The sequence below is a fragment of the Boleophthalmus pectinirostris genome, unplaced genomic scaffold (genome assembly GCF_026225935.1).
Source record: "Boleophthalmus pectinirostris isolate CB_2022bp ecotype Guang Dong unplaced genomic scaffold, ASM2622593v1 HiC_scaffold_375, whole genome shotgun sequence".
NCBI classification, from domain to species: domain Eukaryota; kingdom Metazoa; phylum Chordata; class Actinopteri; order Gobiiformes; family Gobiidae; genus Boleophthalmus; species Boleophthalmus pectinirostris.
The window spans coordinates 1-23,206 of record NW_026571345.1 but is presented as its reverse complement, the minus strand read 5'-3'; the positions used below and the strand labels follow the sequence as shown (position 1 = coordinate 23,206).

General features: G+C 39.4%; 4 protein-coding genes across 8 annotated transcripts; 1 reads left to right on the top strand and 3 right to left on the bottom strand.

The window, feature by feature from the left end:
* Nucleotides 1-357: 357 nt before the first annotated feature.
* mrpl35 (mitochondrial ribosomal protein L35) lies at nt 358-2,732 on the bottom strand. Its single transcript, XM_020919803.2, has 4 exons — nt 2,614-2,732; nt 2,267-2,429; nt 1,072-1,216; nt 358-618 (listed from the first exon to the last, which is right to left on the bottom strand). The coding sequence occupies exons 1-4, from the start codon at nt 2,642-2,644 to the stop codon at nt 430-432; spliced, it is 528 nt and encodes a 175-aa protein (XP_020775462.1). The 5' UTR covers nt 2,645-2,732; the 3' UTR covers nt 358-429.
* A 1,949-nt stretch (nt 2,733-4,681) lies between these two features.
* si:dkey-21a6.5 (sushi, von Willebrand factor type A, EGF and pentraxin domain-containing protein 1) lies at nt 4,682-11,928 on the bottom strand. The gene is made up of 9 exons (XM_020919794.2): nt 11,736-11,928; nt 7,126-7,320; nt 6,810-6,948; nt 6,645-6,733; nt 6,465-6,528; nt 5,987-6,075; nt 5,803-5,915; nt 5,580-5,736; nt 4,682-5,488 (listed from the first exon to the last, which is right to left on the bottom strand). Exons 1-9 carry the CDS (start codon nt 11,782-11,784, stop codon nt 5,331-5,333), a joined length of 1,053 nt encoding a protein of 350 aa, XP_020775453.1. The 5' UTR covers nt 11,785-11,928; the 3' UTR covers nt 4,682-5,330.
* A 386-nt stretch (nt 11,929-12,314) lies between these two features.
* On the bottom strand, nt 12,315-19,401 carry cfap99 (cilia and flagella associated protein 99). Of its 5 annotated transcripts, none has more exons than XM_055161191.1 (16): nt 19,319-19,401; nt 17,083-17,205; nt 16,877-17,018; nt 16,704-16,798; nt 16,521-16,627; nt 16,233-16,410; nt 16,086-16,166; nt 15,882-15,953; nt 14,992-15,081; nt 14,665-14,750; nt 14,364-14,568; nt 14,086-14,227; nt 13,727-13,878; nt 13,448-13,653; nt 12,783-12,951; nt 12,315-12,683 (listed from the first exon to the last, which is right to left on the bottom strand). In XM_055161191.1, exons 2-16 carry the CDS (start codon nt 17,203-17,205, stop codon nt 12,594-12,596), a joined length of 1,938 nt encoding a protein of 645 aa, XP_055017166.1. In that variant the 5' UTR covers nt 19,319-19,401; the 3' UTR covers nt 12,315-12,593. The 5 variants fall into 5 exon arrangements, with proteins under 5 accessions (XP_055017166.1, XP_055017164.1, XP_055017165.1 ...); XM_055161189.1 differs by lacking the exon at nt 19,319-19,401 and adding an exon at nt 18,245-18,355 and having other exon boundaries at nt 12,316-12,683; XM_055161190.1 differs by lacking the exon at nt 19,319-19,401 and adding an exon at nt 17,798-17,933 and having other exon boundaries at nt 12,316-12,683.
* Nucleotides 18,289-23,123, top strand: LOC129411197 (lateral signaling target protein 2 homolog; the record flags this gene model as incomplete). The annotated part of the gene is made up of 3 exons (XM_055161186.1): nt 18,289-18,428; nt 21,617-21,757; nt 22,986-23,123. Coding segments are annotated over exons 1-3 (315 nt in total), but the record flags the coding sequence as incomplete, so codon positions are not given.
* Between the last annotated feature and the right edge of the window lie 83 nt (nt 23,124-23,206).

Below are 23,206 nucleotides of genomic sequence, written 5' to 3'. Positions count from 1 at the left end.
CACATTTGTACAATTGTGCATAGACTGATCTATATCTGCATGTTTATTATTCATTTATATGAAAAACCCTTTCTTAACTAAACCTCTTCACCCTTGGCCTACTTACGTTCTTTCTTCTAAATATATCATCAATCTGTACATTGAAATCACTGTTACTGATGTACTGTTATGATTTACGTGAGACCCCTCTCTAAAAAGATGGATTTTTTCTGGCAGGCCAGAATGACAAACGTATTGAATAAGTGAAAATAAACAATAAAAAGTATTTGTGATTGTAGAGTGGTGAAAATCATTTGAATGTTTCAAATATATTTCTGTTAAAACTGAAAACCAATCATTAAATGTGAAGCAAAACTCTTGTCTGTTATTTTAATTTATTCATGAATACAAGTTTTATTACAAGATATTTACACAGAAAAAGGTCATCCATTAGAATTTTAGATTTGTTCGGTCATGATATGTCAGGTAAGGATCGTTGAGAAACCAGTTCCTCCTTTTCCAGAATGACGTGGTCATTTTGTCCAGCAGCCTGCTCTGGGTCTTGTTACAGAAGACATGCTCCCTCAGGCGTCTGCGTCTGGCAGGCATTTTCTTCCACAGCTTCTTCTTGTACCCAGCCTGCACACAGCCAAACATACAAATATTCAAATACAGAAATCACTTTATACTTTCCATGTGGATTTTAAATATATATGACTAAACACAGGCAAGATATAAAACAGCAGAATCCGCAAATAAGAGTAGAAATATGTATGTATGATTTATGATTATTATTGTGATTAAGTTTTGACCACTGCCCAGTGAATGCTTGTTATGTGGGGAAAAAAGTAGAAAGCTTGTAATCAAATATAACTTGATGTAGTATTTGGTGTGTGGATATTATGTCTGCTCTTCTTACACTGTACCCAGAGCAACTTCTCATGTTTCCCTCCAGAGAAAGTGAAACCCTTTTCTGTCATTCCAAACCAAATGTTTATTCTGCCTTCAACTGTTGGTGCTGTAATCCAACTAACAACAGGAATGTCCATAGAGATTTAACAACCTAAATTATCTTGATATTTCTGAGTGTACCTTGCGTCTTATCCAAAGGCCACAGTGCAACCTCATGAACCTTTCAGGGACAGACTTGCATGTTTTCCTCTTCCCCTTCTTCACACTGTAGTAGGTAATCTCTCTGCTTGGCTGCTTAGTCAAACTGGGAGCAAGAGGGCACACCCTGAAAGCACACATACAGCACATCAGTATCATCTGTACTTTAACCAAGTTACACTGGGCTACCTGACCAGAACATCTTGACAGTTGTGAATTGCTATACCGTATATTATCTGTGTAACCTTTCTGGCAAAGAACAGGGTATCGGGGTCTTAAAAGTCTTAAAAAGGTCTTAAATTTCATGTTCCTAAATGAAGTCTTAAATTATTTTGTCCAAGTCTTATTTTTTTCACAAAGGTCTTAAATTTCATTAGCCTATTTTTTGTATACTCAACCGGGCTGCAGTGCGATGTTAAATGGAGGGAGGAAAAATGAATGATTAATGAATGTCTAATTTGGAATATGCACAAACAGTACTTTGGTTTCTGGTGCCGGCGGCAATGAGTAAACTATCAGTACAGTGGCGGAAGATGTTGGATGATCACGGGGAAGTGTAGGTTTAATCCACAGTGGCTCTTAGATTCTCGATATAGTACCGTAGTTGGATAGCCATTTTAGAAGTGGATCTGGTGTTTTTCGCCCGCATAGTGTGATGTTGGTCTTAATTTTCAATTAAGTGGTCTTAAAAAGGTCTTAAATTTTGGGTAGTCAAACCTGGGGATACCCTGGAGAAGGTTGTTCACCTGCTTGAAAGTATGTTGTTACTTGGCCTAGAATGTTTCTATTTTGCATTTATTAATTAACAGGTGTTTTGACTACCACAAAACACCTTGAAAAATATGTATTCATTATATGGTTGGCACTTTACAGATCTGATTTATAATTTGGCCTAGTGGTACACAAGCTTGTCTTCATAGAGACAGATAAGTGTAATAAGTGTCCAGGCAAAGCAATGCCAGCTCCATGAAGGTAGAGCCAGAAAACATAGAGCATTTTAAAAACACGATTCATGGAAGGTAGATTCACGTAAATTCACTTGTATTCAGGCTGGTTTTATGTCTAGACTAGTTTATGGAGACAAAACAGACATAACAGATATCAACCACTGCAGCAACATCCTCACATTTAGTTAATAACGAGTTTAAGCCTGCTTTGCCCTGTCATTGGTCTTTACCGCTGGAGGATGCTGGGCCGCGATGTGAGGGTGAGTGGAGCCCGAACAGGACCACAGATCTTGGGTATGGCAAAGGTACAAAACCGCTGGGGACGAACAGTGCCGAACAAGTGACAGACTTGAGCCGTCCTGCCCAGAGAAGCAGCGACTGGCCTCAGCAAACCTGTCAAAAACCCAAGGACAACATGTCAACATACGGTCTATGGTCAACACAAGGCAGACGTGAGAGCATAAAGAGGCTAGCAAAGTGTTCCCAACAATCAACAACGCTTTGTCTCATACCCAGATTCGATTCATAACACATGCTATTTATCAAATATTAGATCAAAATGAAATAAGATACAAACCGCACGCTCTTCTTGCAAAGGCCGCGGCCATGTTTTCCTCCTGCTACAAATGTACGGAAGCCTGTACGACCAAGAATCCAACCAGAAAGCCAAGCGTTTGGTGCCATCTAGCGGCCACTTTCATGAGATCACTTCTACTAATCACTGTCACTGATATTTTATAGATGTCTTAACCCTGTAATGCCTGACCCCAGAAGTAGTGAACAGAAAATTCAGATTTTTTCTGGCGATATACTTTTCTCTTTTATTATGAACAGTGGTAAGCATGAAGCCAAATTTGGCCCACGATATAATTATATTTGGCCCGCGACATCATACAAATATTAGAGATGGCCCATCAGCTACAGATAGGCTATGGAGACATTATTTATTTAATAATGTATTTATTTATTCGATGTTTAAGCAAAACTATTATTTTACATTTATTTTAATAAAAGGTTTTCACATTATCTCGAAAGAAGAGAAAACATGTAGATGCTGTTGAAATTTTCCAGAAAATATTTAGTTTGGCCCATGACTTGATCCCCGTTTTGAATTTTGTCCCTCTGTGAATTTGAGTTTAACACCCCTGATCTGCAGGGTCAAATTCTGCCTTTCTCCACTTGTACTCCTTCGTTTTATTTGTTATTATTTGTTCTTTCGACCTGTGTTACTGTTGGACCTCCTGTACTAATCTGGTCTTCACTGTTTTCAAAGCCATCATCTGTATGTGCCTTTCTCTTCTTTTCTCTTTTCTCTTTGCTTCTACCACACTATTTTGTTGCCTGTGATATTGTAAGCTCTTCCTCTTCAAGACCATCATCAAGGATTTTATTGTCCTCATTGCTACTACCAGTACTAGAGTTCTCTTCATCATAATCTGCATTAGGGATCAAATTTTTATACAACACTGCATCATCTGCAAACATCAACTCCTCTATGTCGCTTGAATTGCCATCAGTGACACGTAGGACATCTTCAACAATGTACCGTTTAGCCATCTAAAGTAAGAAATATAGGTTTATCAGTTTTCTAGTGCAATTATTTGTTGTAAATATAACATTTCAATCTGTAATTTGTGTAACTGATTAAGAAAACATTTTTTATGATACACAATCATCAATAAAATGCATATTGCACCAAGAAAAGAAAGACAATGACAACTGAGGAATTTACTACCAAATTCCACTTTTTACCTGTAGTATCAAATTTTAACACACTACATACTAAAAAAAAAAAAAAAAAAAAATAGTTATAACTTGCTTCAACAGATTAAGTGTTCATGTTAGAATATTACCAAAAAATTCAAAGAAAATGTCACTGGAAAATCGTAAAAATCGCAATTTTCTTTACCTTGATCCAGTGAGTGGGGAACTATCTGAAGGTGGCCATCTTGGATTGTCCCATGTACTGTGTTTTAATTGTGGTAGTGATAAAGGTATCCACCAGGGGATGGAAGACAAGTATCAGATTGGATACAAGAGGGTTTTGAGTGAAGTTTTTACCATATGGTGATCCAGCAGGTTTCAAATAAAATTAAAAAGTATTAAATAAAAAAATATATAAACAATAACTGCACGTTTTAGATCTAATCACACCACTAGAAGGGACATGCATAAATGGCAGGTATGGTAGTAATGAGGATGGAGAGTGTACTGGTATGGTTTGAGCCCAGTTTAGATGTAACAGTCTTGATTTGTTCCTCTTTTAGACCAGGTTAAGTTCCGGGTTTAGTCCCAGTTTTGTGCACATGACCAAAGGCATGCTTGATATGATAAACACATTGTAGTGATTATATAATAAAGACTAAATGGTTCTGGTTGTGATGGCCCACCCACTACTTGTTGTTCTCCATAGGTATGTATTAGGAATTATCTGGAATGCTCCACAGAGTAGCATTAAATATGGAGACAAGCAGATGATGACGCCAGGACAAATTACATGTTAGATCAGTGGAAAGTAAGAATGCATGTTTTACAAAGTACTTTTGAGAATAAAAACACATGGAACTGAATAAATACAAAATCGACCAGCTTGATGCCATAGAGTGGAACATTCCAGGCAAACTAATAATGAAATCACCACAAAGTTACATTCTGCAACTATAATTCATGAGCATCATTAAAGGTATGTCTTGCCTAACAGGCCAATACTCCATTGATAAAAACAGTCTACTGTACAGCATTTTTTTCTCTGTGTCCCTGGACATGCTCAAACATATTTATCTCCACTGCTTTGGTTTGTTAGTCACTGTTGGTCCTTGTTGACCTAAAAATAAGTGTGAAAATGCATACAAGAATGTTGTAAATATGAATACTAGCCATTGTTATGTGTGGTAAGCTGACAGGGCAACATTAAATTAAGATTTTTTTTCCATGTATTACTATAATTATTCTTTTTTTTGTTAAAACATAAAAAATATGAGAACATGAACACAATTAGGAAACAGGTTTCAGAATTTAAATACAAAATTCAAGCAACCAAAAATGCTTTGCAGACAACTCGCATAAAATAAAGAGGACAGACTCCCAAGTGTGAAGTAAATCAATTACCTCAAAGAAAAGAGAATGTTTGCACCAACATACCTCTAATAATCTAATAACGTTTACAAAGTGGTCATGTGTAGAACAGTGTCATGTCTACAATAGACTTATGTGTGTTTTGTAATGAATCAAAGGATGGTGACACCCTGGTCACAAAAAGCAAAAATATCATGCTTAGTCCATAAAGCAGGCATGTCACCAGCCCGCATACACAGGCTCAGCATCACATGGGATGCCATAGTATCGGCCCTGGGGTCGCTCTTTACGCAGCAGAGGGGCCCTCGCCACTGACAGCTCCCCATCTGTGTCTCTGCGCCGACGAAGCAGCATGAGGATGATGAAGAGCAATGCCACTGCAATAGGAGCAAACATTTAAGATCAGTAGTGAATGATAGAGACAGGCATTTTTGAGACAAATCATCTAAACATCAATATTATACTTGCCTCCTCCTCCAACTACAAGCAGAGCTATAGTGACAGGGGCCAGTTCACACGTGTCCCCTGCTTTCCGGAAGAAGGTCTCCATGCAATAACCAGGGGCCAGACTTCCCTGAGGACAGAACGCATCGCTCGGGCACTGGATTGGATTCACATCTGGACTCTGAAGAACAAATACTGAGTGACAAGATACAAAACAATGTAAGACGTGAGTGTGTACAGAGCTTACAGGGCAGTAGTGGTTCTCTGGGCAGATCTCACACTGCTCCTGACCCCAGTGGATTTGGTAGGAGCCACTGTTGCAGATTTGGCACATGGTTTGGCGAGCTGGCTTATGCATGCCTGTACAGAACAGAAAGCTCTCCTGACTGCTCAGTGACAACAGTGATGCTGAAGGAGTTTAAAAGACTGACCTGGTCGACAGGGAGTACAGTATGTGGCACCATTCTGCAGAGCCTCCTGACCCGCTGGACATGTTTGGCACTTTGAGCAACCAGATGAGCTGAAAAAAAACAACAACAAAAAACCCCCATAAAATTTCAATAAATAATAGCTTGTAAAAGGCACAAATCTATTTTAAATAGACTGATCTTTTAAGTTCGTCTGAATCAATCTAAGTAACAACTGTCTTTAATTACTGCAATTGTATTAGAGGAGTTGTGACATATTAATTTATTGGAAAACACTTATCCAAAATGTGTCCCAGTATGTATTAATCATAATGGTCTATATAAAGTTTTGTTAATGAATAACCACCACAGTGTGGAAGCACAGACAGACTTGTGAGATCAAAGCATGTGATGCCTGATGTGGGAGTTAGATAAGTACTTTTCCAAACACAAATGTTTGGACTGTAGTAACCAGGAAGAGCAAAGAGGTTTTTAAGATTACTTGCAAAAGGTTCCCAGTGAACATGGTGAACATGATGTGGAACTCTGCAGAGATGAGAAAGAACCTGAGGAAACAGGACAGTTAGATAACATCCACAGCCAAAGCATCACGAGTGCGAGTTGAGTCATGGTCTGAATTGTAGATTAGTTATTTTGTTTCATGTCAGATATGATGACTGACCTGGAGAGCAGCTGATGCAGCTATCTGCTCCAGTGATGTTGTTGAAGGACCCTGAAGGACAGGCATGGCACAGGGGACTCCCTGTGAAACTGTGAGGGATAAAATACATTTGAGTCCAAGCTCTCACATATAAATCATTACTTATATATACACTGGAGTTATTACTTGGTGTAGAAGCCACGGGCGCAGGGCAGACACTGCTGCTGTCCCGCCAGAGGCTGATAGGAGCCCACAGGGCACTGTAGACATGCTCCAGGAAATAGACAGAGCCCAGGTTCAGTACAGCATGCACACAGCAGAGTGTCTGGAATGAGAATTGGAATACATATGGCACTGCAGGTTATTATGGTGGTTCTGATGAATGAAGGCCCAGAACAGGACCTATTTAAATCAGAGCCACTAAACTGTAGTTTAGCAGTTCTGCCACTTGTTCCCTCAGGCCTCGACTAAACCACATGTGAGAGGTGGAGAAGAGACTCACTGTTGTCGTACTGGGATCCAGGGGCACATGGCTCACATGCGGATGTGTTGAAGGCAGAGCACCCTGTGGTGGTGCTGATGGGTGTGCCGGGTGTACTGGTCAGGAGCGTCAGGGGGGTGGTTGGAGCGGTCACAATCTCATTGACTGTGGTGTCAGTGAGGGCAGGGGTCAGAGTAGTCTGACTCAGCACTAGCCCTGGAACACAAGCAACATGTGTGAAATTTAGAAATGTCACTGAATCATTGGTCACTTATGTGTGTCCAGTTTACTTCATCGCCGTATACAATGCAGGAATATAGTACAAATTAAATTGGGCATTTTCTATTCCTGCAGCTGTACTAGCTTATACAAGCAGTAAGAACACTCAAAAGCCCAGGATTATGATAGCTTCCCACCTTAACACAGAGGCTCAACATAATACCTTACCCCCAATACCCTAAAACAGCTCAAAACAACACCAGCCAAAAACAGTTCTATCCTTAAAGTCCTTAAAGATCCAAATGGCTGTGGTACAGCATAGAGATGATAGGACATGAACCAAATCACAAAGTCTTGAAATTGGAACCGTCATGTACTAGATCAAATCAATGTTAAAATTGAGAGATGAAGTAAAGGAGGGACACGAGATTTAAATGGGTGCCAATGTGCAAATCTTAAAGCCTATTCTCAAAAACAAAAACAAAAAAAAGTGTTGATCTCTTTGTGAAACAAGCACAGGTATGTTTTTGTCTCACAATGTCACTCATATGTTTTCCATGTGAGTCTCACTTTCAGTCTTCAGTCTTGTGGCTTTCATGGAAATTATGCATTGTCCTTGTTAACTTATTTTTTTGGTTCTTGGACTGAAGTCAGAGAGTGACCCAGCACAACCAGCCACACAGAGTCCATATTGTGGCTCTAATCACATTAGCCATGTGCTCTTGAATATGCACCTCCTCCTCCTCCTCTTGCAATGCAATTATTAACCCTGTAATGCCTGACCCCAGAAATAATGGACAGAAACATCATCCTCTTTAGGCCTCTTGCTTCTTTTCTCTTTAATTATGAACCGTGGTAAACATGAAAACAGCAGCTAAGGCTGTAAAGAACATTGGCTCTTATTTTTTCATACTGCTTCCTTTTCCAGTAACTTTTTCTTGTATTATATAATTATCTATAATATAACAAGAACATCGGCCTCTTATTTTTTTCAAACTGCTACTGCTAAGCTCACACCTTTCTTCAATACCTTCATCTGCATTCTCAATAAATGGAACATCTAGAGCAGACATGTCAAACTCAGGCCCAGGGGCCAAAATTGGCCAGCGATATAATTATATTTGGCCCCCGAGATCATATCAAACATGTAGCTTGCCTGCTGACTACAAAGAGACATTATTTATTCAAAATTCTGTTATTATTAGGCTCATGCTAGCAAAGGGCCTATTACTATTGCAGAGCGATGCTCCTAGTGGCCGGAAAATGGAATGGCGCGGCGTGACTCGCCCGTAGTGACCAGTGACCCTCACCATGACGTAACAATGTGCCAGAGGTTTCTGAAAATTTGTAGTTTGTTGGCCAAAAAAAGCAGAACATTGTTCTCATATCAGAATATTATTATTCTTTCTTTCTTCTTTCTTATTATTTTTCTCCTAACCAACCCATTTTTCACCCACTGAACAATGACAAAATGTCCTGAAATTTTGCCATTTGTTAAAACTTGTGCTTCTCTAATTTTTGGCTATTTCCATTTTTCAAAAATAAATAAAATGGCTCGTCAGCGCCCCCAAACAACTCAAAAATGCATTAGGGAATACGAATGAGGGCAATTTCATGAAATTTGACACAGAAGTCGATCATGACAAGACAAGGAAAAAATATTATTACACATTATTAACACCATGTGCTCCATCAATATTGGATTAAAGTTTGCTTTTACAAACTCCTCCGAGGGCGTTCACCCGAACCGGCTCAAATTTGGTCCACATTATCTTAAGAGGTGGATCATCAAAACTTATCCAAGTTTTTGACACAAGTCTTACGGTCTCTGAGCAGTGAAGCCAGAAAAAAAGGCACACAATTTTGAAGATTTACAAATTGCTCCCATTTGCTCAAACAAACTCTCATTTCAGTGAAATTTGAAGCATTGTTAAACTCTCTGCCCTAAAGCTACTTAATGTTAAAATTATTAATTTTAGCGCCCCCTATAGATTGAAACAAAATTTAATATGGGAGAACAAAATTTAGTTGTTCAAAAAACTCTGAAATTTTGTACAAAATTCCATTTTGGCATCCTGATCCAAAAAGTCAATGACACCTATGCCATATTTTTTATGCCATTGCCATAGCGATGACATAAACTCTCCATGTTATTCCATTGGTAACATTGACAAATCGCACAAACTTTGGCTGATTTCACTCAAAATTTAATCGTGGGTTCACACCCTGACCCTGAACAGACTGATTTAAGAAAAATGGGTGCAATAGCGCCCCCTAGCAATTTGCACAAACTTTTGCCAATTTAACTCAAATATTAATCGTGGGTTCACACCCACACCCTAAACAGACTGATGTAAGAAAATACAACAACGGGTGCAGTAGTGCCCCTTAGATAATTTGAATAGAACAATAATGTTTTACTTGTCATAGATACACAAAATTTGATAAACATATTTGTGACATGGTGTAGATTAAAAAACTCAATGACGCCCACACCCCTTTTACATTATGTTGCCATGGCAACAAGCACAAAATCTGTCCTTGCCAATGGGATGTCTTCACACAAAGTTGGTGTTGAAAAAACAAATTTGGTAGCCAGATGCATCTTGGCAAAGAGGAACAAAAATTCATATTGCAATCACACCTCTTTACAAACTGGAAGTCCACCATCTTGGATTTTTAAATTTTTTTTAAATACATGCAAAAATTTTGTAGAATGGCAGGGTTAAGTTAAAAGTTAGGGCTAGGGTTGGGGCTACGGTTAGGATTACAACTAGGGTCAGGTTTAAGCTTAAGGTTATTAGGGTTAGTGCGAGGCGCGGCGTTTTGCAATTACAGGGTGTTTGTTTGCGGCGTGCGGTGTTTGTGTACCACGGTCTTTGCGGGACGTGGCGTAGGTGCACGCGAGGGCCGTTCATTGCCGCTTGCGGCTATATTTTATATTATGCTTGTTCTGGATTCAATGTTTAAGCAAAACTATTATTAAACATGTAGTTTAATAAGAAAAGGTTTAACTTTACATATCTCGAAAGAAGAGAAAACATGCAGATGTTGTTGAAAATTTCCAGAAAATATTTAGTTTGGCCCATGACTTTATCCCAGTTTTTAATTTTGGCCCTCTGTGAATTTAAGTTTGACACCCCTGATCTGGAGGGTCAAATTCTGCCTTTCTCCACTTGTACTCCTTCGTTTTCACTTTTTTCTTTGCAGATTTATTTGTTCTTTCGACCTGTGTTACTGTTGGACCTCCTTCTGTACTAATCTGGTCTTCACTGTTTTCAAAGCCATCATCTGTATGTGCCTTTCTCTGCTTTTCTCTTTTCACTTTGCTTCTACCACACTATTTTGTTGCCTGTGATATTCAAGCCCATCATCAAGGATTTCATCGTCCTCATTGCTCCTACTAGTACTAGAGTTCTCTTCATCATAATCTGCATTAGGGATCAAATTTTTATACAACACTTCATCATCTGCAAACATCAACTCCTCTATGTCGCTTGAATTGCCATCAGTGACACGTAGGACATCTTCAACAATGTACCGTTTAGCCATCTAAAGTAAGAAATATAGGTTTATCAGTTTTCTAGTGCAATTATTTGTTGTAAATATAATATTTCAATCTGTAATTTGTGTAATTGATTGATAAAAACATTTTTTATGATACACAATCATCAATTTAATGCATATTGCACCAAGAAAAGAAAGACAATGACAATTGAGGGACTTACTACCAAATTCCACTTTTTACCTGTAGTATCAAATTTTAACTCAATTTTATACACAATTTCACTACATACTAAAATGCAAAAAAATATGTAATCATAACTTGTTTCAACAGATTAAGTGTTCATGTTACAATATTACAAAAAATTCTAAAAAAATGTCACTGGAAAATCGTAAAAATCGCGATTTTCTTTACCTTGATCCAGTAAGTTGGGAACTATCTGAAGGTGGCCATCTTGGATTGTCCCATGTACTGTGTTTTAATTGTGGTAGTGATAAAGGTATCCACCAGGGGATGGAAGACAAGTGTCAGATTGGATACAAGAGGGTTTTGAGTGAAGTTTTACCATATGGTGATGCAGCAGGTCTCAGAAAGGCTTGTATCAAATGATGCATTTGGCATTATAGGGTTAAGGAACAGGTCATGTGGTTTCTGTGGCTATGTCTCCTCGGATGAATCCAAATGTTGCCGTGACTAACGCAATGGGAACTTTTACAGAAAAACTCCTTCTAATAATACCAAACCCTACATTTCATTTAGACGTCCACAAACAGGACAATTATAAACGCAAATTGACAAGTATCGCAATAACTTTTATAGGCCCACCTTTTCTGACATTTGCGAAAAATTACCCCTCCAGTATCGATTAATGACTTGTCAGAACTTTTGAAGAGTTTGTTTTACTTACCGAGTAGAGAGGCGGCAAAAAGCGCAGGCAGGGCTCCCCGGTCTCGCATCCCGCCGTGATTATCGAGCTGCACTGCCTCCAAACAATAAACTTCTCATCCCGGACCACGGCTCCTCAAACCTCCTTTGTTTTGACCGGGAGAAGCCTGCTCGCAGTGGGATCTGTCCCTCATCACAGTCATATGACAAATACGCATCATGTGATTCCGCTTTAGAGGAGAAAGAGGAATTGTCCAAGACAGTGCTATAATTGGCCAGCGGAGGGCGACACTGGCGCCTGCTGATTTTCACTGTAGCCAAAAATATTACAATATGAAGATCTCTTAGGTCAGTGGTTCTCAAACTTTTACCACCAAAGTACCAAAGCTTTATCAAAATTAAATTAGGACTAAATATGGTCTGGGATTAATCTAGCTCTAAATGAGACTGAAGGCCGGATAAGGCAGTTCTAAATAATTATTATTAATTAAGGAGGATAAAAACATGATTAGATTAGTCTCTAGATAAAACAAATTGCCTACTCACAACTGCAGATGATTTAATGTACCACCAGGGGCTGCCCTTGTACCACCACTGGTACCACAGTTTGCGAAACACTGTTTTAGGCCAAATATGACATCACTCAGGATGATAACAATACTATCAGACATTGGGAATGTTATAGATCCTGTATATCCCTCAGTCGTCCAGTTGTCATCCATATAAATAAATAAATAAATAAAAATTGGACAAAGTTCGTTCTTTTTTGCTTTTTACATCCATTTATTTGACTGATGCCCGTGATTCATTTATGAAACATAAAGGACTATTCAAGGTTGTCACCATGGTGTCCATAGTAGCCTCCAGTGACATTAGTATGTCACATTAGAGAAACAGAGACATGCTTCTGTATTTGATGTGCTAACGTCTGCTCCAGTTCCCCCCAGTCTCTCTGCTCACAGCTCCCCTGCTGAACAACATGTATGCAGTGAGTTTTAACATTTAAACATGATCATAACAAGGTGACAGGTTTACATAGGTCTTGTTGAAGTGTACAACAATAACTTACACTGCTGAATGACTCTCCAGTGTGAGATGGTCTGGTGCTGCTCTTGTCCCTGTCTCTGAATGAGTTGCGTTCCTGTTTCTTCTCCTCCAGCCTTTTCTGCAGAGCCAGGACAGACTCATCTACAGTCACTTTCTGTGGACAACCCTGGTGCGGCTTTGTCTGCCCCTTCCTATCACAAAATATAGTACAGAAACAACAAAAAACATTGACATTTTTGCCTATTATTGCAATAAAACCCCTCAGCTACTTTGAACCATGCTCGCTTGAAAATGATAATAATTATAATTGTATATATTGTTTCATTCCCAGGGTGTTTACTTCCCCTCAGCATGGTACCTGTGGGGGCAAAAAGCAATCAGCCGATGTTAGTTTTGAGGAAGGATGAGGCTACAATATTTGTTGTGCTACTGATCATTTATGTTGATTTTAATAGGGTAAACCTTTTTATTGTTTCTGGTACCTTGCGGTTTAATGTACATGACAAATAAATGCATATTTGAACTTATATTATGGCAGAAACTGGCAATATTCCATATCTACTATATACATACTAAAAACTAAAAACCTAAAACATGCCAATTTTCAGTCCCTGAGTAAGTTGCATTCCTGGTTAGGATGTGGAGGTGATAACATAATATCTACAGTAATGAGAAGCAATAGCGAACCTGCTGGTTGTGGCCTGTCTTAGTGCATTATGGTGGAGCTGGATAGTGTCCAGCTTGTGCTGGAGCATTTGTTTCCTCCTGTGCCTCTGCTGGTGGATGTTCTGTTGTCGCTGCAGCCTCTCTGCAGCCTGGGCCCTTTTCAGCAGAGCCAACCGCTCCCTGAGCTCACACAGAGACATCTCTCCCAGCAGCTCATGGCCTCCAGTCTGAGGATTATGTCATGTTGAGATATGTTATACACATTTAAGTACTTACTACTCAGAATCATCTGCTGCTCACCTCTTTGTCATCAAAACTGCAACTTCTGGTGCGAGACGTTGATTCAATAGCATGAATTTGACGAATAATGTCAAATTTTCTGATCATTTCTTCCTGGGCCTCTGCCAGAGCTCTGCGTAGGAGTTCTTGACTCTCCTCAGAGACCTCCTTTACTGAAGGAAAAGACACTACAGGTTTAATTCACACAAATGTAGGGTATATGCCATTGTGAGAGAAGTGATATCTTTGCACACCCATGTTCATCTAGCTGTGTATGTTTGTTTTACTTTTCCTACTTTTGTAAAACCTTCTCTAGTCATATTTGCATCTATCACCTGTGTTTGACAGCCCTGTACATAAAGTATATAACAAAGACCTACCGATCTTTTGTTTCACTGCATACAGCTTTTCTTTGGCAGCTTTGGCGTTCTTGTGACCATCTGCGACTTGCTGTACCAACTCTTTCATCTCCTTCTCCTCCTGCAGCCTCTTGACAGCGTATCTGCGCATCAACTCTGCTGCCTTCAAATAACAATAAAAACTCATGTTGGTTAGAACAGTTAGTATTGTATATAGTACAATCATATTGTCTATAGATTCCACATATTGTAGTCAAATCTCCTGGAACAGTCCATTCTTTACACTTCACACTCATCACCTCTTCTTTCTTGAGCTGTGCAGCTGCATGATTCTGGGCTATAAGACGGGAGCGGGCCAAAGCTGCCTCTTCATGGCTAATGCGACCCTCTAGACGTCTGCATTCCACTTTAGCTAACTGCTCCTGCAAGTCCTTCGCACGCATTTCACTTTGCCACTGCAGGAAAGCAGAAGGCTCTTGTGCACCTTCGACCAGACACTCCATTCTGTTTTAAACACACTACAGGTTTAACTCATACAAATAAACACTCTCATGTAATACACGGAGCATTAATGCATATCAGAAATATGGAGCATATTACCTCTGAAGCTCCTGTTTAAGCTGACGATCAACCAGAGCCCCCTGTCTCAAGATAGCTGCACTGTTCATCTTAATATGCCAGCTGGACTAACAAAGACACACATGACAAGCAATTATAAATTATATACTAGTGTATATTAAAAATTATAAATATAAACATCTACCAGTTATTTGGGGGATTTTTTAATTTGAGCTAAACAGGCAGATATATTTTCTTAAAAACATTTAAATCAGTTGGGATGAATATATTCAAGTACTATTAACAAATCCATTTATTTTTGTCCATATAATCACACAGATGTGCCATACACACATAATATGAACTTACCTGTTTTGTTGTAGATGGAAGTGGTGTAGACTGGAAGGAGTTAAACTTTAGTTTAGAATGGATGCTTTCCTCTATCTCAGACACCACTTTCTGTGAAACAAACATGTGTAACACATTGTCAAATGTGTGCTAAAGATTTGAAAAGAGATCTATAAGTAGCTAGATTGATTTATGTATTTATTATTGTTAACAATATTGTCATTACAGTCTTTAAAATACAATATGTTTATCTTATCTCAAAATAAAATGGTTTGAGTAAAAAAGAAAAAATAACATACTAACATCACCTCTCATCATCTCTCTTGTGTCATTTTGATAGTGAACCCATAACAAGTTGAGTTTAATGGGAAATCATTTAGACAATTTGCCTGGAAAATCCAGATTGATATTTCTCTGTATTTTTTATACAAAGGGATATCACATCTTTGTCAAGTATTGAAGAAGTGTGTATTCTGGATCCCAAGTAAATACAAAGTACTTTACTTATAAATGAAAGTTGTAAGTGGACCCTAAAATCTGAATAAGCTGAAAATTTCTGTTTGGGGTTGTGCCCTCAGATCATCATCATGTGTTCTCCAATAAGTCAAGTTTGTAAGATGTTTTTTGTAAGCATGAACGTAGACTTAATCCCAGATTAATTGTAACTGAACAGTATGATTAAGTATATCCACTTAATGTATTTAGTTCAGGCTTTATTTAAATTGCAAGCATGCACATTTTCAAATGTTAGAAAAAGCATGTTCTGTCCTCAACCTATATTATTAAAGTTATTGCCTGGAGGCTGGCCATGCTGTTTGTGAAGTCAATATATTCTTTACAAATGACAGAACAAATCAGACAACGCTCAAAGACACAAAGGATGTGAAAAGTAGGAGTACATTTTTTTTTACCTGGTAGTGTCTGTACTTGTGTGGACTCCGAGACTCAAATGGTTTTGCATGATTGACCTCGTACAGCAGTCTCTTTCCCATGAAATAGATACAAGACAAAAAAATCACATAATATAATGCATTGTGATCACTTTATGTACTGCTCAGTGCACATGGGGAACAGGTAAATGATAGTAAAAGAAATATTTCAAGAAATAAACACACCTCATTCTTCTGTTGATTATTTTGTTTGATGTCCTCTATGATTTTCATTTCTTTTGGAGCCTTGTAGGTTGTTCTGGGCACCTACAGAAGATTATCTGTTAGTCTGAGCAGATGGTGAGGAGAGAGGTTCAGGGGGACATGACTGACCGGCCGCACTTTGTCCACCTTAGGGATGATCTCAAGCACAGGGAGGGCTCTGGGTTTTGGCCTGGTCAGAGCAAACTCCTGAGGTTCAGTGGTTTTAGTGGGAGCCTTCCTCAGCTGACTCCAACATGCTGTTTTCACTGCCAGCTGCTCCAGGAGAGCAATTATCTCAGGACGCCACCTAACAGGGGAACATATGAGGACCATAAACATAAAAAATGACACAAGGAGATTCTTGAAAGGATAAGTATTCAAGTAACAAAAATATGTTTAAAAAGACTTCTCCACAACCTGAGAGTAGGCTCAATCCACTGTTTTTGGACATGTTCAGCATCATAAATGCTCACCCACTTCTCCTGGACTAGTGTGGTGAGGTTTGAGAAGAAGAAAAGCAAGAACTGCAAACACAGACTTAAGACTTAGACAAAGTGTTGTTTTCTTTTTTTCTCTTGGGGTGAGATATCCATTACTTACTGTCTGTACTTTGTGAACACCAAGGGATTTGACGATGCTGCCGAAACATTTCAGTCCCAGTTGATCCAAGAAACAAGTGGTCAGATAAAAGACAACTAAGCAATATAAACATTTTTAATTTAGGACATGATGTGATCACAACATTGGGAGAAAATGTTGCTGAGTAAACTTACTGTGATACATGCTGAGGTCACTTTTGGACACGCTTTCTGTACTTCTATAGAAGAGGTTGACAACAGCATCAAGTAATTGTTTGTGCTCAATACATCCAGAAACAGTGTCGAGGATGAAACATTTGTGCAGGGGATCCAGGCTCTGTGGAGATGCACAAAAAAGTATTTAGGCTTAGCACATGTAGGACAAACTCTGAGGGACCAACCTGCAGATCCTTAGAGATGTCTTCTACAAAGTCGTCAAGACACTGCCTGCTCTCTCTGAACCGGTCCAGCAGCGTGATGGCGTCTCTCACGAGTGGCACATACTTCGAGGGCATTTTCAGCATCTAGAAAAATAGTTCCGTGATGTCAGGATTCACAGTTTAGGTCACAGTAACCATCCTGATTATAATAAACTACGCTGGGCCACACAACATTAACCCAATTCTGCTGCGATAAGGTTAACGCAAACCGTTACCAAGTCCTGATGTCGCTTGGCAACCAATTGTAAACGTAAACAGTCCAAGGAGGACACATTTTTGCCCGCAGAATTTACATTATAATACATTGTTAGTTTGCATGTTGACATGTTTTAAATGACCTTACTATGTCAAAGAGCTGCAAAAATCCCCATATATATATATATATATATATATATATATATATATATATATATATATATATATATATATATATATATATATATATATATTTGAGAGACAACTAAATTCAGATGTAAATATCTGAATTTGTGATTATTATTAACAACATACAGACGGCAAAATAATAATAATAATTCTAATATGTATGATTTTTTTCATAATGTCCTACAACACGTGATAAATAAACAACATGTATTTTTCTTAACAATACCCAACACTTGAATCCGTGCCGCATAGATCACCCTTAATCTCTCATTTATCCCATTGGAAAAACAACCTTATCGGGTAAACATGTTTTGCTGATGGGAGAGGACTGTACGTGAACGCATCGTTTCCTGGGAAAGTGGGAGTTCAACGTTGTCACTGAGTCAACGGCGGAGCTCAGGCGGAGCAGCACAAAGCCTCAGCCCCGGGCCCAGCGCAGCGGCACAGGGACCCGATCAAGAGCCGTGTGAGTCCGCTTGTTGTAAGAGACAGGCACCGACACAGAGGAGGGGACACGGAGTCACAGAGAGGAGCATAATCATGTTATAATCACGGAGAGAGGACAGTGATAAGATAAGAAGAGCGGCTGGAGAGGCAGACAGCAGTGCCTCGTTGCTTTTGTAAACTCAACTGTACACTGGACACTGGGACTTGAATGATGATGACTGAACCGGGAATACCCGTGTGCACCGGCAACCCGGGAAAATGGAAATGAGTCACGGTTGTCTGTTAGCTTTACCTTCGCCGCGTGTTGTTTCACCGAGGTTTTATTTGTTAAATTGTGCTTCTTGACGGCAGCGTGGCTAGCCTAGCCTCGAGTCGTTTACAGTACAGGTAGAGCAGCAAGAAGAGGAGCTTCTGGGACAAAGAGCGGCACTGAGGAAACAATGAACCGCTTCCGCAAATGGCTTTACAAGCCAAAGGTAAGATGTGCTCATAAAACGCATTGCCACGATTGCGTTATTGTGAAATGCTTTACCATAACATAGCTAACGGCGCTACTCGTTAGCATCAATGTTCCTGATCAGAGATCACCAGAGTCTGCTAGCGTTAGCCGCCGTGTGAATGAACCGAGGCAGGAGCCTTTGTGATTGTTCAGCTTTTGTTACTCCTGTACCAGGGACTGCGCCCTGTAAACACAACTCACGTGATTTAACTGTCACTGTCATGTTTGCACCTTGATTCTTCTGCTTTGGTTTGTTCTCTAAACAGTGTTTTCACACGATTGCTTTGCTTAGTAATCTGTGTTACAGAGATGTATCTGTGATTGATGACAGAGCAGAGGGCGACAGTACTGAAGCTTCTTTGAATCATTATTACTTGGTCAGGGCAGGTGAAGCACCTTTCTTAATGCCTTAGAAAGGCCACTCTTTTCACTCATTAAACACATATTAAAATGTAATTGTTCTCTTTAAGATACAACCAGGAACTAAACTTCTTGATAAACAAGAGAACCTGCCCAAAATAAAAACAGGACATTTCAGTAGATGTAGGCCTACCTTTTCCGGGCGTTTAAGTACTAAGTCTATACATTTAAATATATTTCAGCTGACTCAAATGAGAATGACATTTGTTCAAATATACAAGCAGTCCTGACACAGTGTAATCTCCACTGTTATGGTTATATATTCTGGTTATATTTGCAAATCTGTCAACAATTAACAATTGCTTGACACTTTTAATCTCCCACTTCATAGTTGGGATAAAATTTGAGGCTTTTTGTCATGTCATGTCCTGTCATGGACTTGTGGGTGATGGTATAGTGCCATCAGATGTGTTGATGCCCTGTGCTGGTGTGGACATGAGCGCTCACCTGCGTCACTGCCCTCCTCTGTCCAACCACATGTGCTGTCACAGCACTGTGGTCTCCATTGTAGAGCTTAGGACTAAGTGCTGGGCTTCTCCACACTATTGTCACAGCACTGAATGAGCTGAAGCGCTGAGCTGTTACATCAGACCTCTTTGTGCCAAATTATAGCCTTGGACGGTAGTCTCATCTATTACACTTCAGTCTGGTGGCTTTCAATGATGTACTTAAGAGAAACTGACTTAAATCGGTGTAATGATGTATGGGAGAGCCTAAAAATTACTTGTTATACTATGTACGATCACTGCCCCTATAGGAAGCCATGGGCAAGCTAAGTTGTGTGGGATCAGAGAGTGGTGCATACACTGTCCTGCCGAAGACTCCTGGATATTTCCTTCTCGGATGTATCCTGTGCAGGAGGGCGTCTAAGCCCACAGCTGCTCTGCCATGAGTGTGTGGCACATGGCTGCATGAGTGGAGGTTATTCGTTAACATGATGCTCTGAACAGCAAGTGTCTGCTGTACTTTTACAAGTCTCATCTATTTTGTGGTGAACAAGCTACGACAGTAATGACATAACATATAAATACTGGGCTAGCTGAACCTCCACCTTGAGCGAGCAAGATGAAGGATGGGAGGGGTTGTTTGGTGCGGGACGGCTGACAGCGGAGGAACCACAGGGACACAATCTGCTGACTCATTCTCCACAGGCTACAGCCAGCCACCTCCACAGTCCAGTTCAAGCTTCTGTTTTCTGTAATAACTGAATCTCCAATTTTGTATTTGCTAATGGTTTGAAATCGAGTTAAACTATTCTATTCAACACAAGACAGTATTTTTTTTTTTACTCAATAGCTCTTGTTTTATTACTTGATTCCAGTAATGTACACATAATACACACATCAGAATGAAATGGATGGTATAGCCCTCATTAAACTATGGAACACAAAACTGCATTAGAGCGTGTCCAGCTGGTGACATGTCAATCTATAATAACATCCCTGTTTTGAACGTAATCAGCTCATGATGTTTAATCTACACATTGAGCTATAGCTGTGGAGTAGTGAGCGTCTCCATAACAGGTCTTGCTGTAGAACACAGGCTTTACCCTAATCTAACACTCCTCTTTTACTTTGTCATCATAAGCTCTATGATTTATATAGAACGAATTGACGGCTGAACTCAAGACTGGTGTGAGACAAAAATACAATTTGTATTTAATTCATTTAAATAAACAAACATATTTCTCTTGAGAAATGTGTGTCATTACTTGACCAAGAAGATAACATGAATTTAGTGGAAAATATTAGCTTAACCTAGTCTTAACAGTCAGTAAAATTGTTGTTTATTATATTTGAAGATATCAAGAGGCTCCACGAAGAAATCAAGTGAAACCTATTACATTGTCCTACTGATGTATCAAGGTTTCCAAAGCAGAAACCAAAACCACACCATACCTTGAGAGTTTCAGATCTCTGAAGTCAAGCAGGGTTGACCTGGTTAATACTTGGATTTGGAGCCCCACATTGCCTAGTCTGTGGTGTGTGAGTGATTGGTGGTTGGTATGGCAGTGACTTAGCTTGACTGCCTCTTTTTCATCACTCTGCCTCTGGGCAGCTGTGGCTGCTTATTACTTATCATTACAGAATATGGATTGAATGAATAATGCAATGTAAAGCATTTTGGATGTCTTGAAAAGCACAATTTAAATCCAGTGTATTATTATACTTTTGACTGATTTCATCATGTTTTTTGCGTTTTGGACTGTAACATGAGATATAGATTTTTTTTTATTTTTTAAATTTACCAGTGCCAAACTAAATAAGTATTGTATATTTCTATAAGCACAAACCATATCATATTATGACAGCACTGACTTGCACTGGGCATGGCCTGTGCACATGCGACTGTAGCTCCTGTTGGAGTCATCATTATTAATGAATGAGAGAGAGAGCAGCAGCATGGATCATATGCAGAGAATAACCAGGCTCATGGGGAGTGCATCATGCACAGGAAGCACTGGCATCTTCAGCAGAATAAAGGCAACAAAATACTGACAGGCTGTGGGCGGCAGTGGTGGTGGTTTAGAACCAAACCGCCTTCTGATAATCATGTCAGCAGGGATCTGTCTGTTCTTCTAAAACAAATTAACCTGCATCAGATGTATGCCCTCAACAGAAACAAAAATTTTAAAAATGTATTCGTTCCTTTGTGTTTTGACTTTAAACACAAGACATAATTCTTATGTCTGCTACTGCTTTACTGTAGTGCTCTATAATGTTTTATTTGTGTGTGTGTTCATAGCGGACTGACCCCCAGCTCCTGGCCCAGTTCTACTTTGCAGATGAGGAGCTGAATCTGGTGGCCACAGAGCTGGATAGTCTGGACGGGCGCAAGGACCCTCAGAGGTGCACACTGCTGGTCAATCAGTTCCGCTCTTGTCAGGTCCGTACACACATCCAGTAGGCTCTAATTATGCACACAATTACAGAGACCATTATGAAAAGGATAAACAAACCACACAGTGAAGCACTATCAACTGAAAGTGATAAATACTACTCAAATAAATGGATGAATGGATTATCTAGTTTACTAGCCTGCTCTAGCTGTATGGACAGCCATGTTTTCATACTTACCTAAAGAAACAAATAAAACAAAAGAAGAAGAAAAAAAAACATAATCTGTCATTTAAATTACAAGAGAACTTAGTTGTAAATTCCTTAAACTTTTTTTGTAACTGAAGGCGATGAGTGCAGACAAGCAGGCTCTGTCCTGCAGCCGTCTCTACAAACAAAAGAGCAGTCTGTCTGATAGGGCTGTACTCCAAATATCGTATTGTGATACTTTTAAACAACATACATTATGTACTTGCATACCTGCTGACTACTGCATTAAGGCTTATGCTGCTGAGCTGAAAACGGGACTTGTTCATTTATCAATTGTGTTCTAATATTAAGGGAATCATGGAAACCAAATTTTACTGCCTGTTTATTTCTTTGAAAACCACAAATCTCCCACACAGGCTGGTATTATGACATCATATTCTAGCCCATGAACACAACTAATTGCACATTAGAGACTTTTACTGCCACATAAATGCCATACCCTGGGTTAGGAGTATGAGAAGCCTCCCTGATCAGCAGTTCTCTCCCAGAATAGAACACTCTGTCCAAAATGTTGGACTTGGACCCTTTGCTGCAGCTATCTGTACTTTGACACAGCTCTCTTTTGGGATTATTGGCATGTGGATTGTAGGTATCTGTAAATTCTACTGAAAGAGATGAAAGATGGACTTGGAACAATGTGCATGCACAAGGTTGAAGAAGGCAATAACCAGAGGAGGCCAAATGAAAAGGATTGTCTTCACAAAGAAAAGATTTGTCTTTCTGTGTAGCGACATCTCTATAACTAGACATTTCTAGGTCTAATCTAGGGCTGAACCAGGTCTTAAAGTGGATTACATAATTGTCACAGTATTAGAAATTTCTCAAAGGAGGACCACATGTGAATACAATTGACTCTATATTAGGTACCACCAAAAGGGACTTGCATACCGTTGACTTGATGGTTTTGGCCTGTGCCACATTTTTGTGATTTTTGAGGGCAGCAAATGTGCTAAAAAATAAAGTATTATTTGAGTGTGCTAGGAGTGTTCTATTGTTCTTTTTCACAGGACAATGTGCTCAATATCATCAATCAAATCATGGATGAATGTATCCCTAACGACCGGGCCAACCGAGACTTCAGCGTCAAATTCCCAGAGGAAATCCGCCATGACAACCTGGCAGGGCAGCTGTGGTTCGGAGCTGAGGTACACTCTCGCCTACAGCACACAATAGACTTGAAGTGATTGAAAAGCAATTAACTTCCTTTACTCTGTAATAACCACCTTAT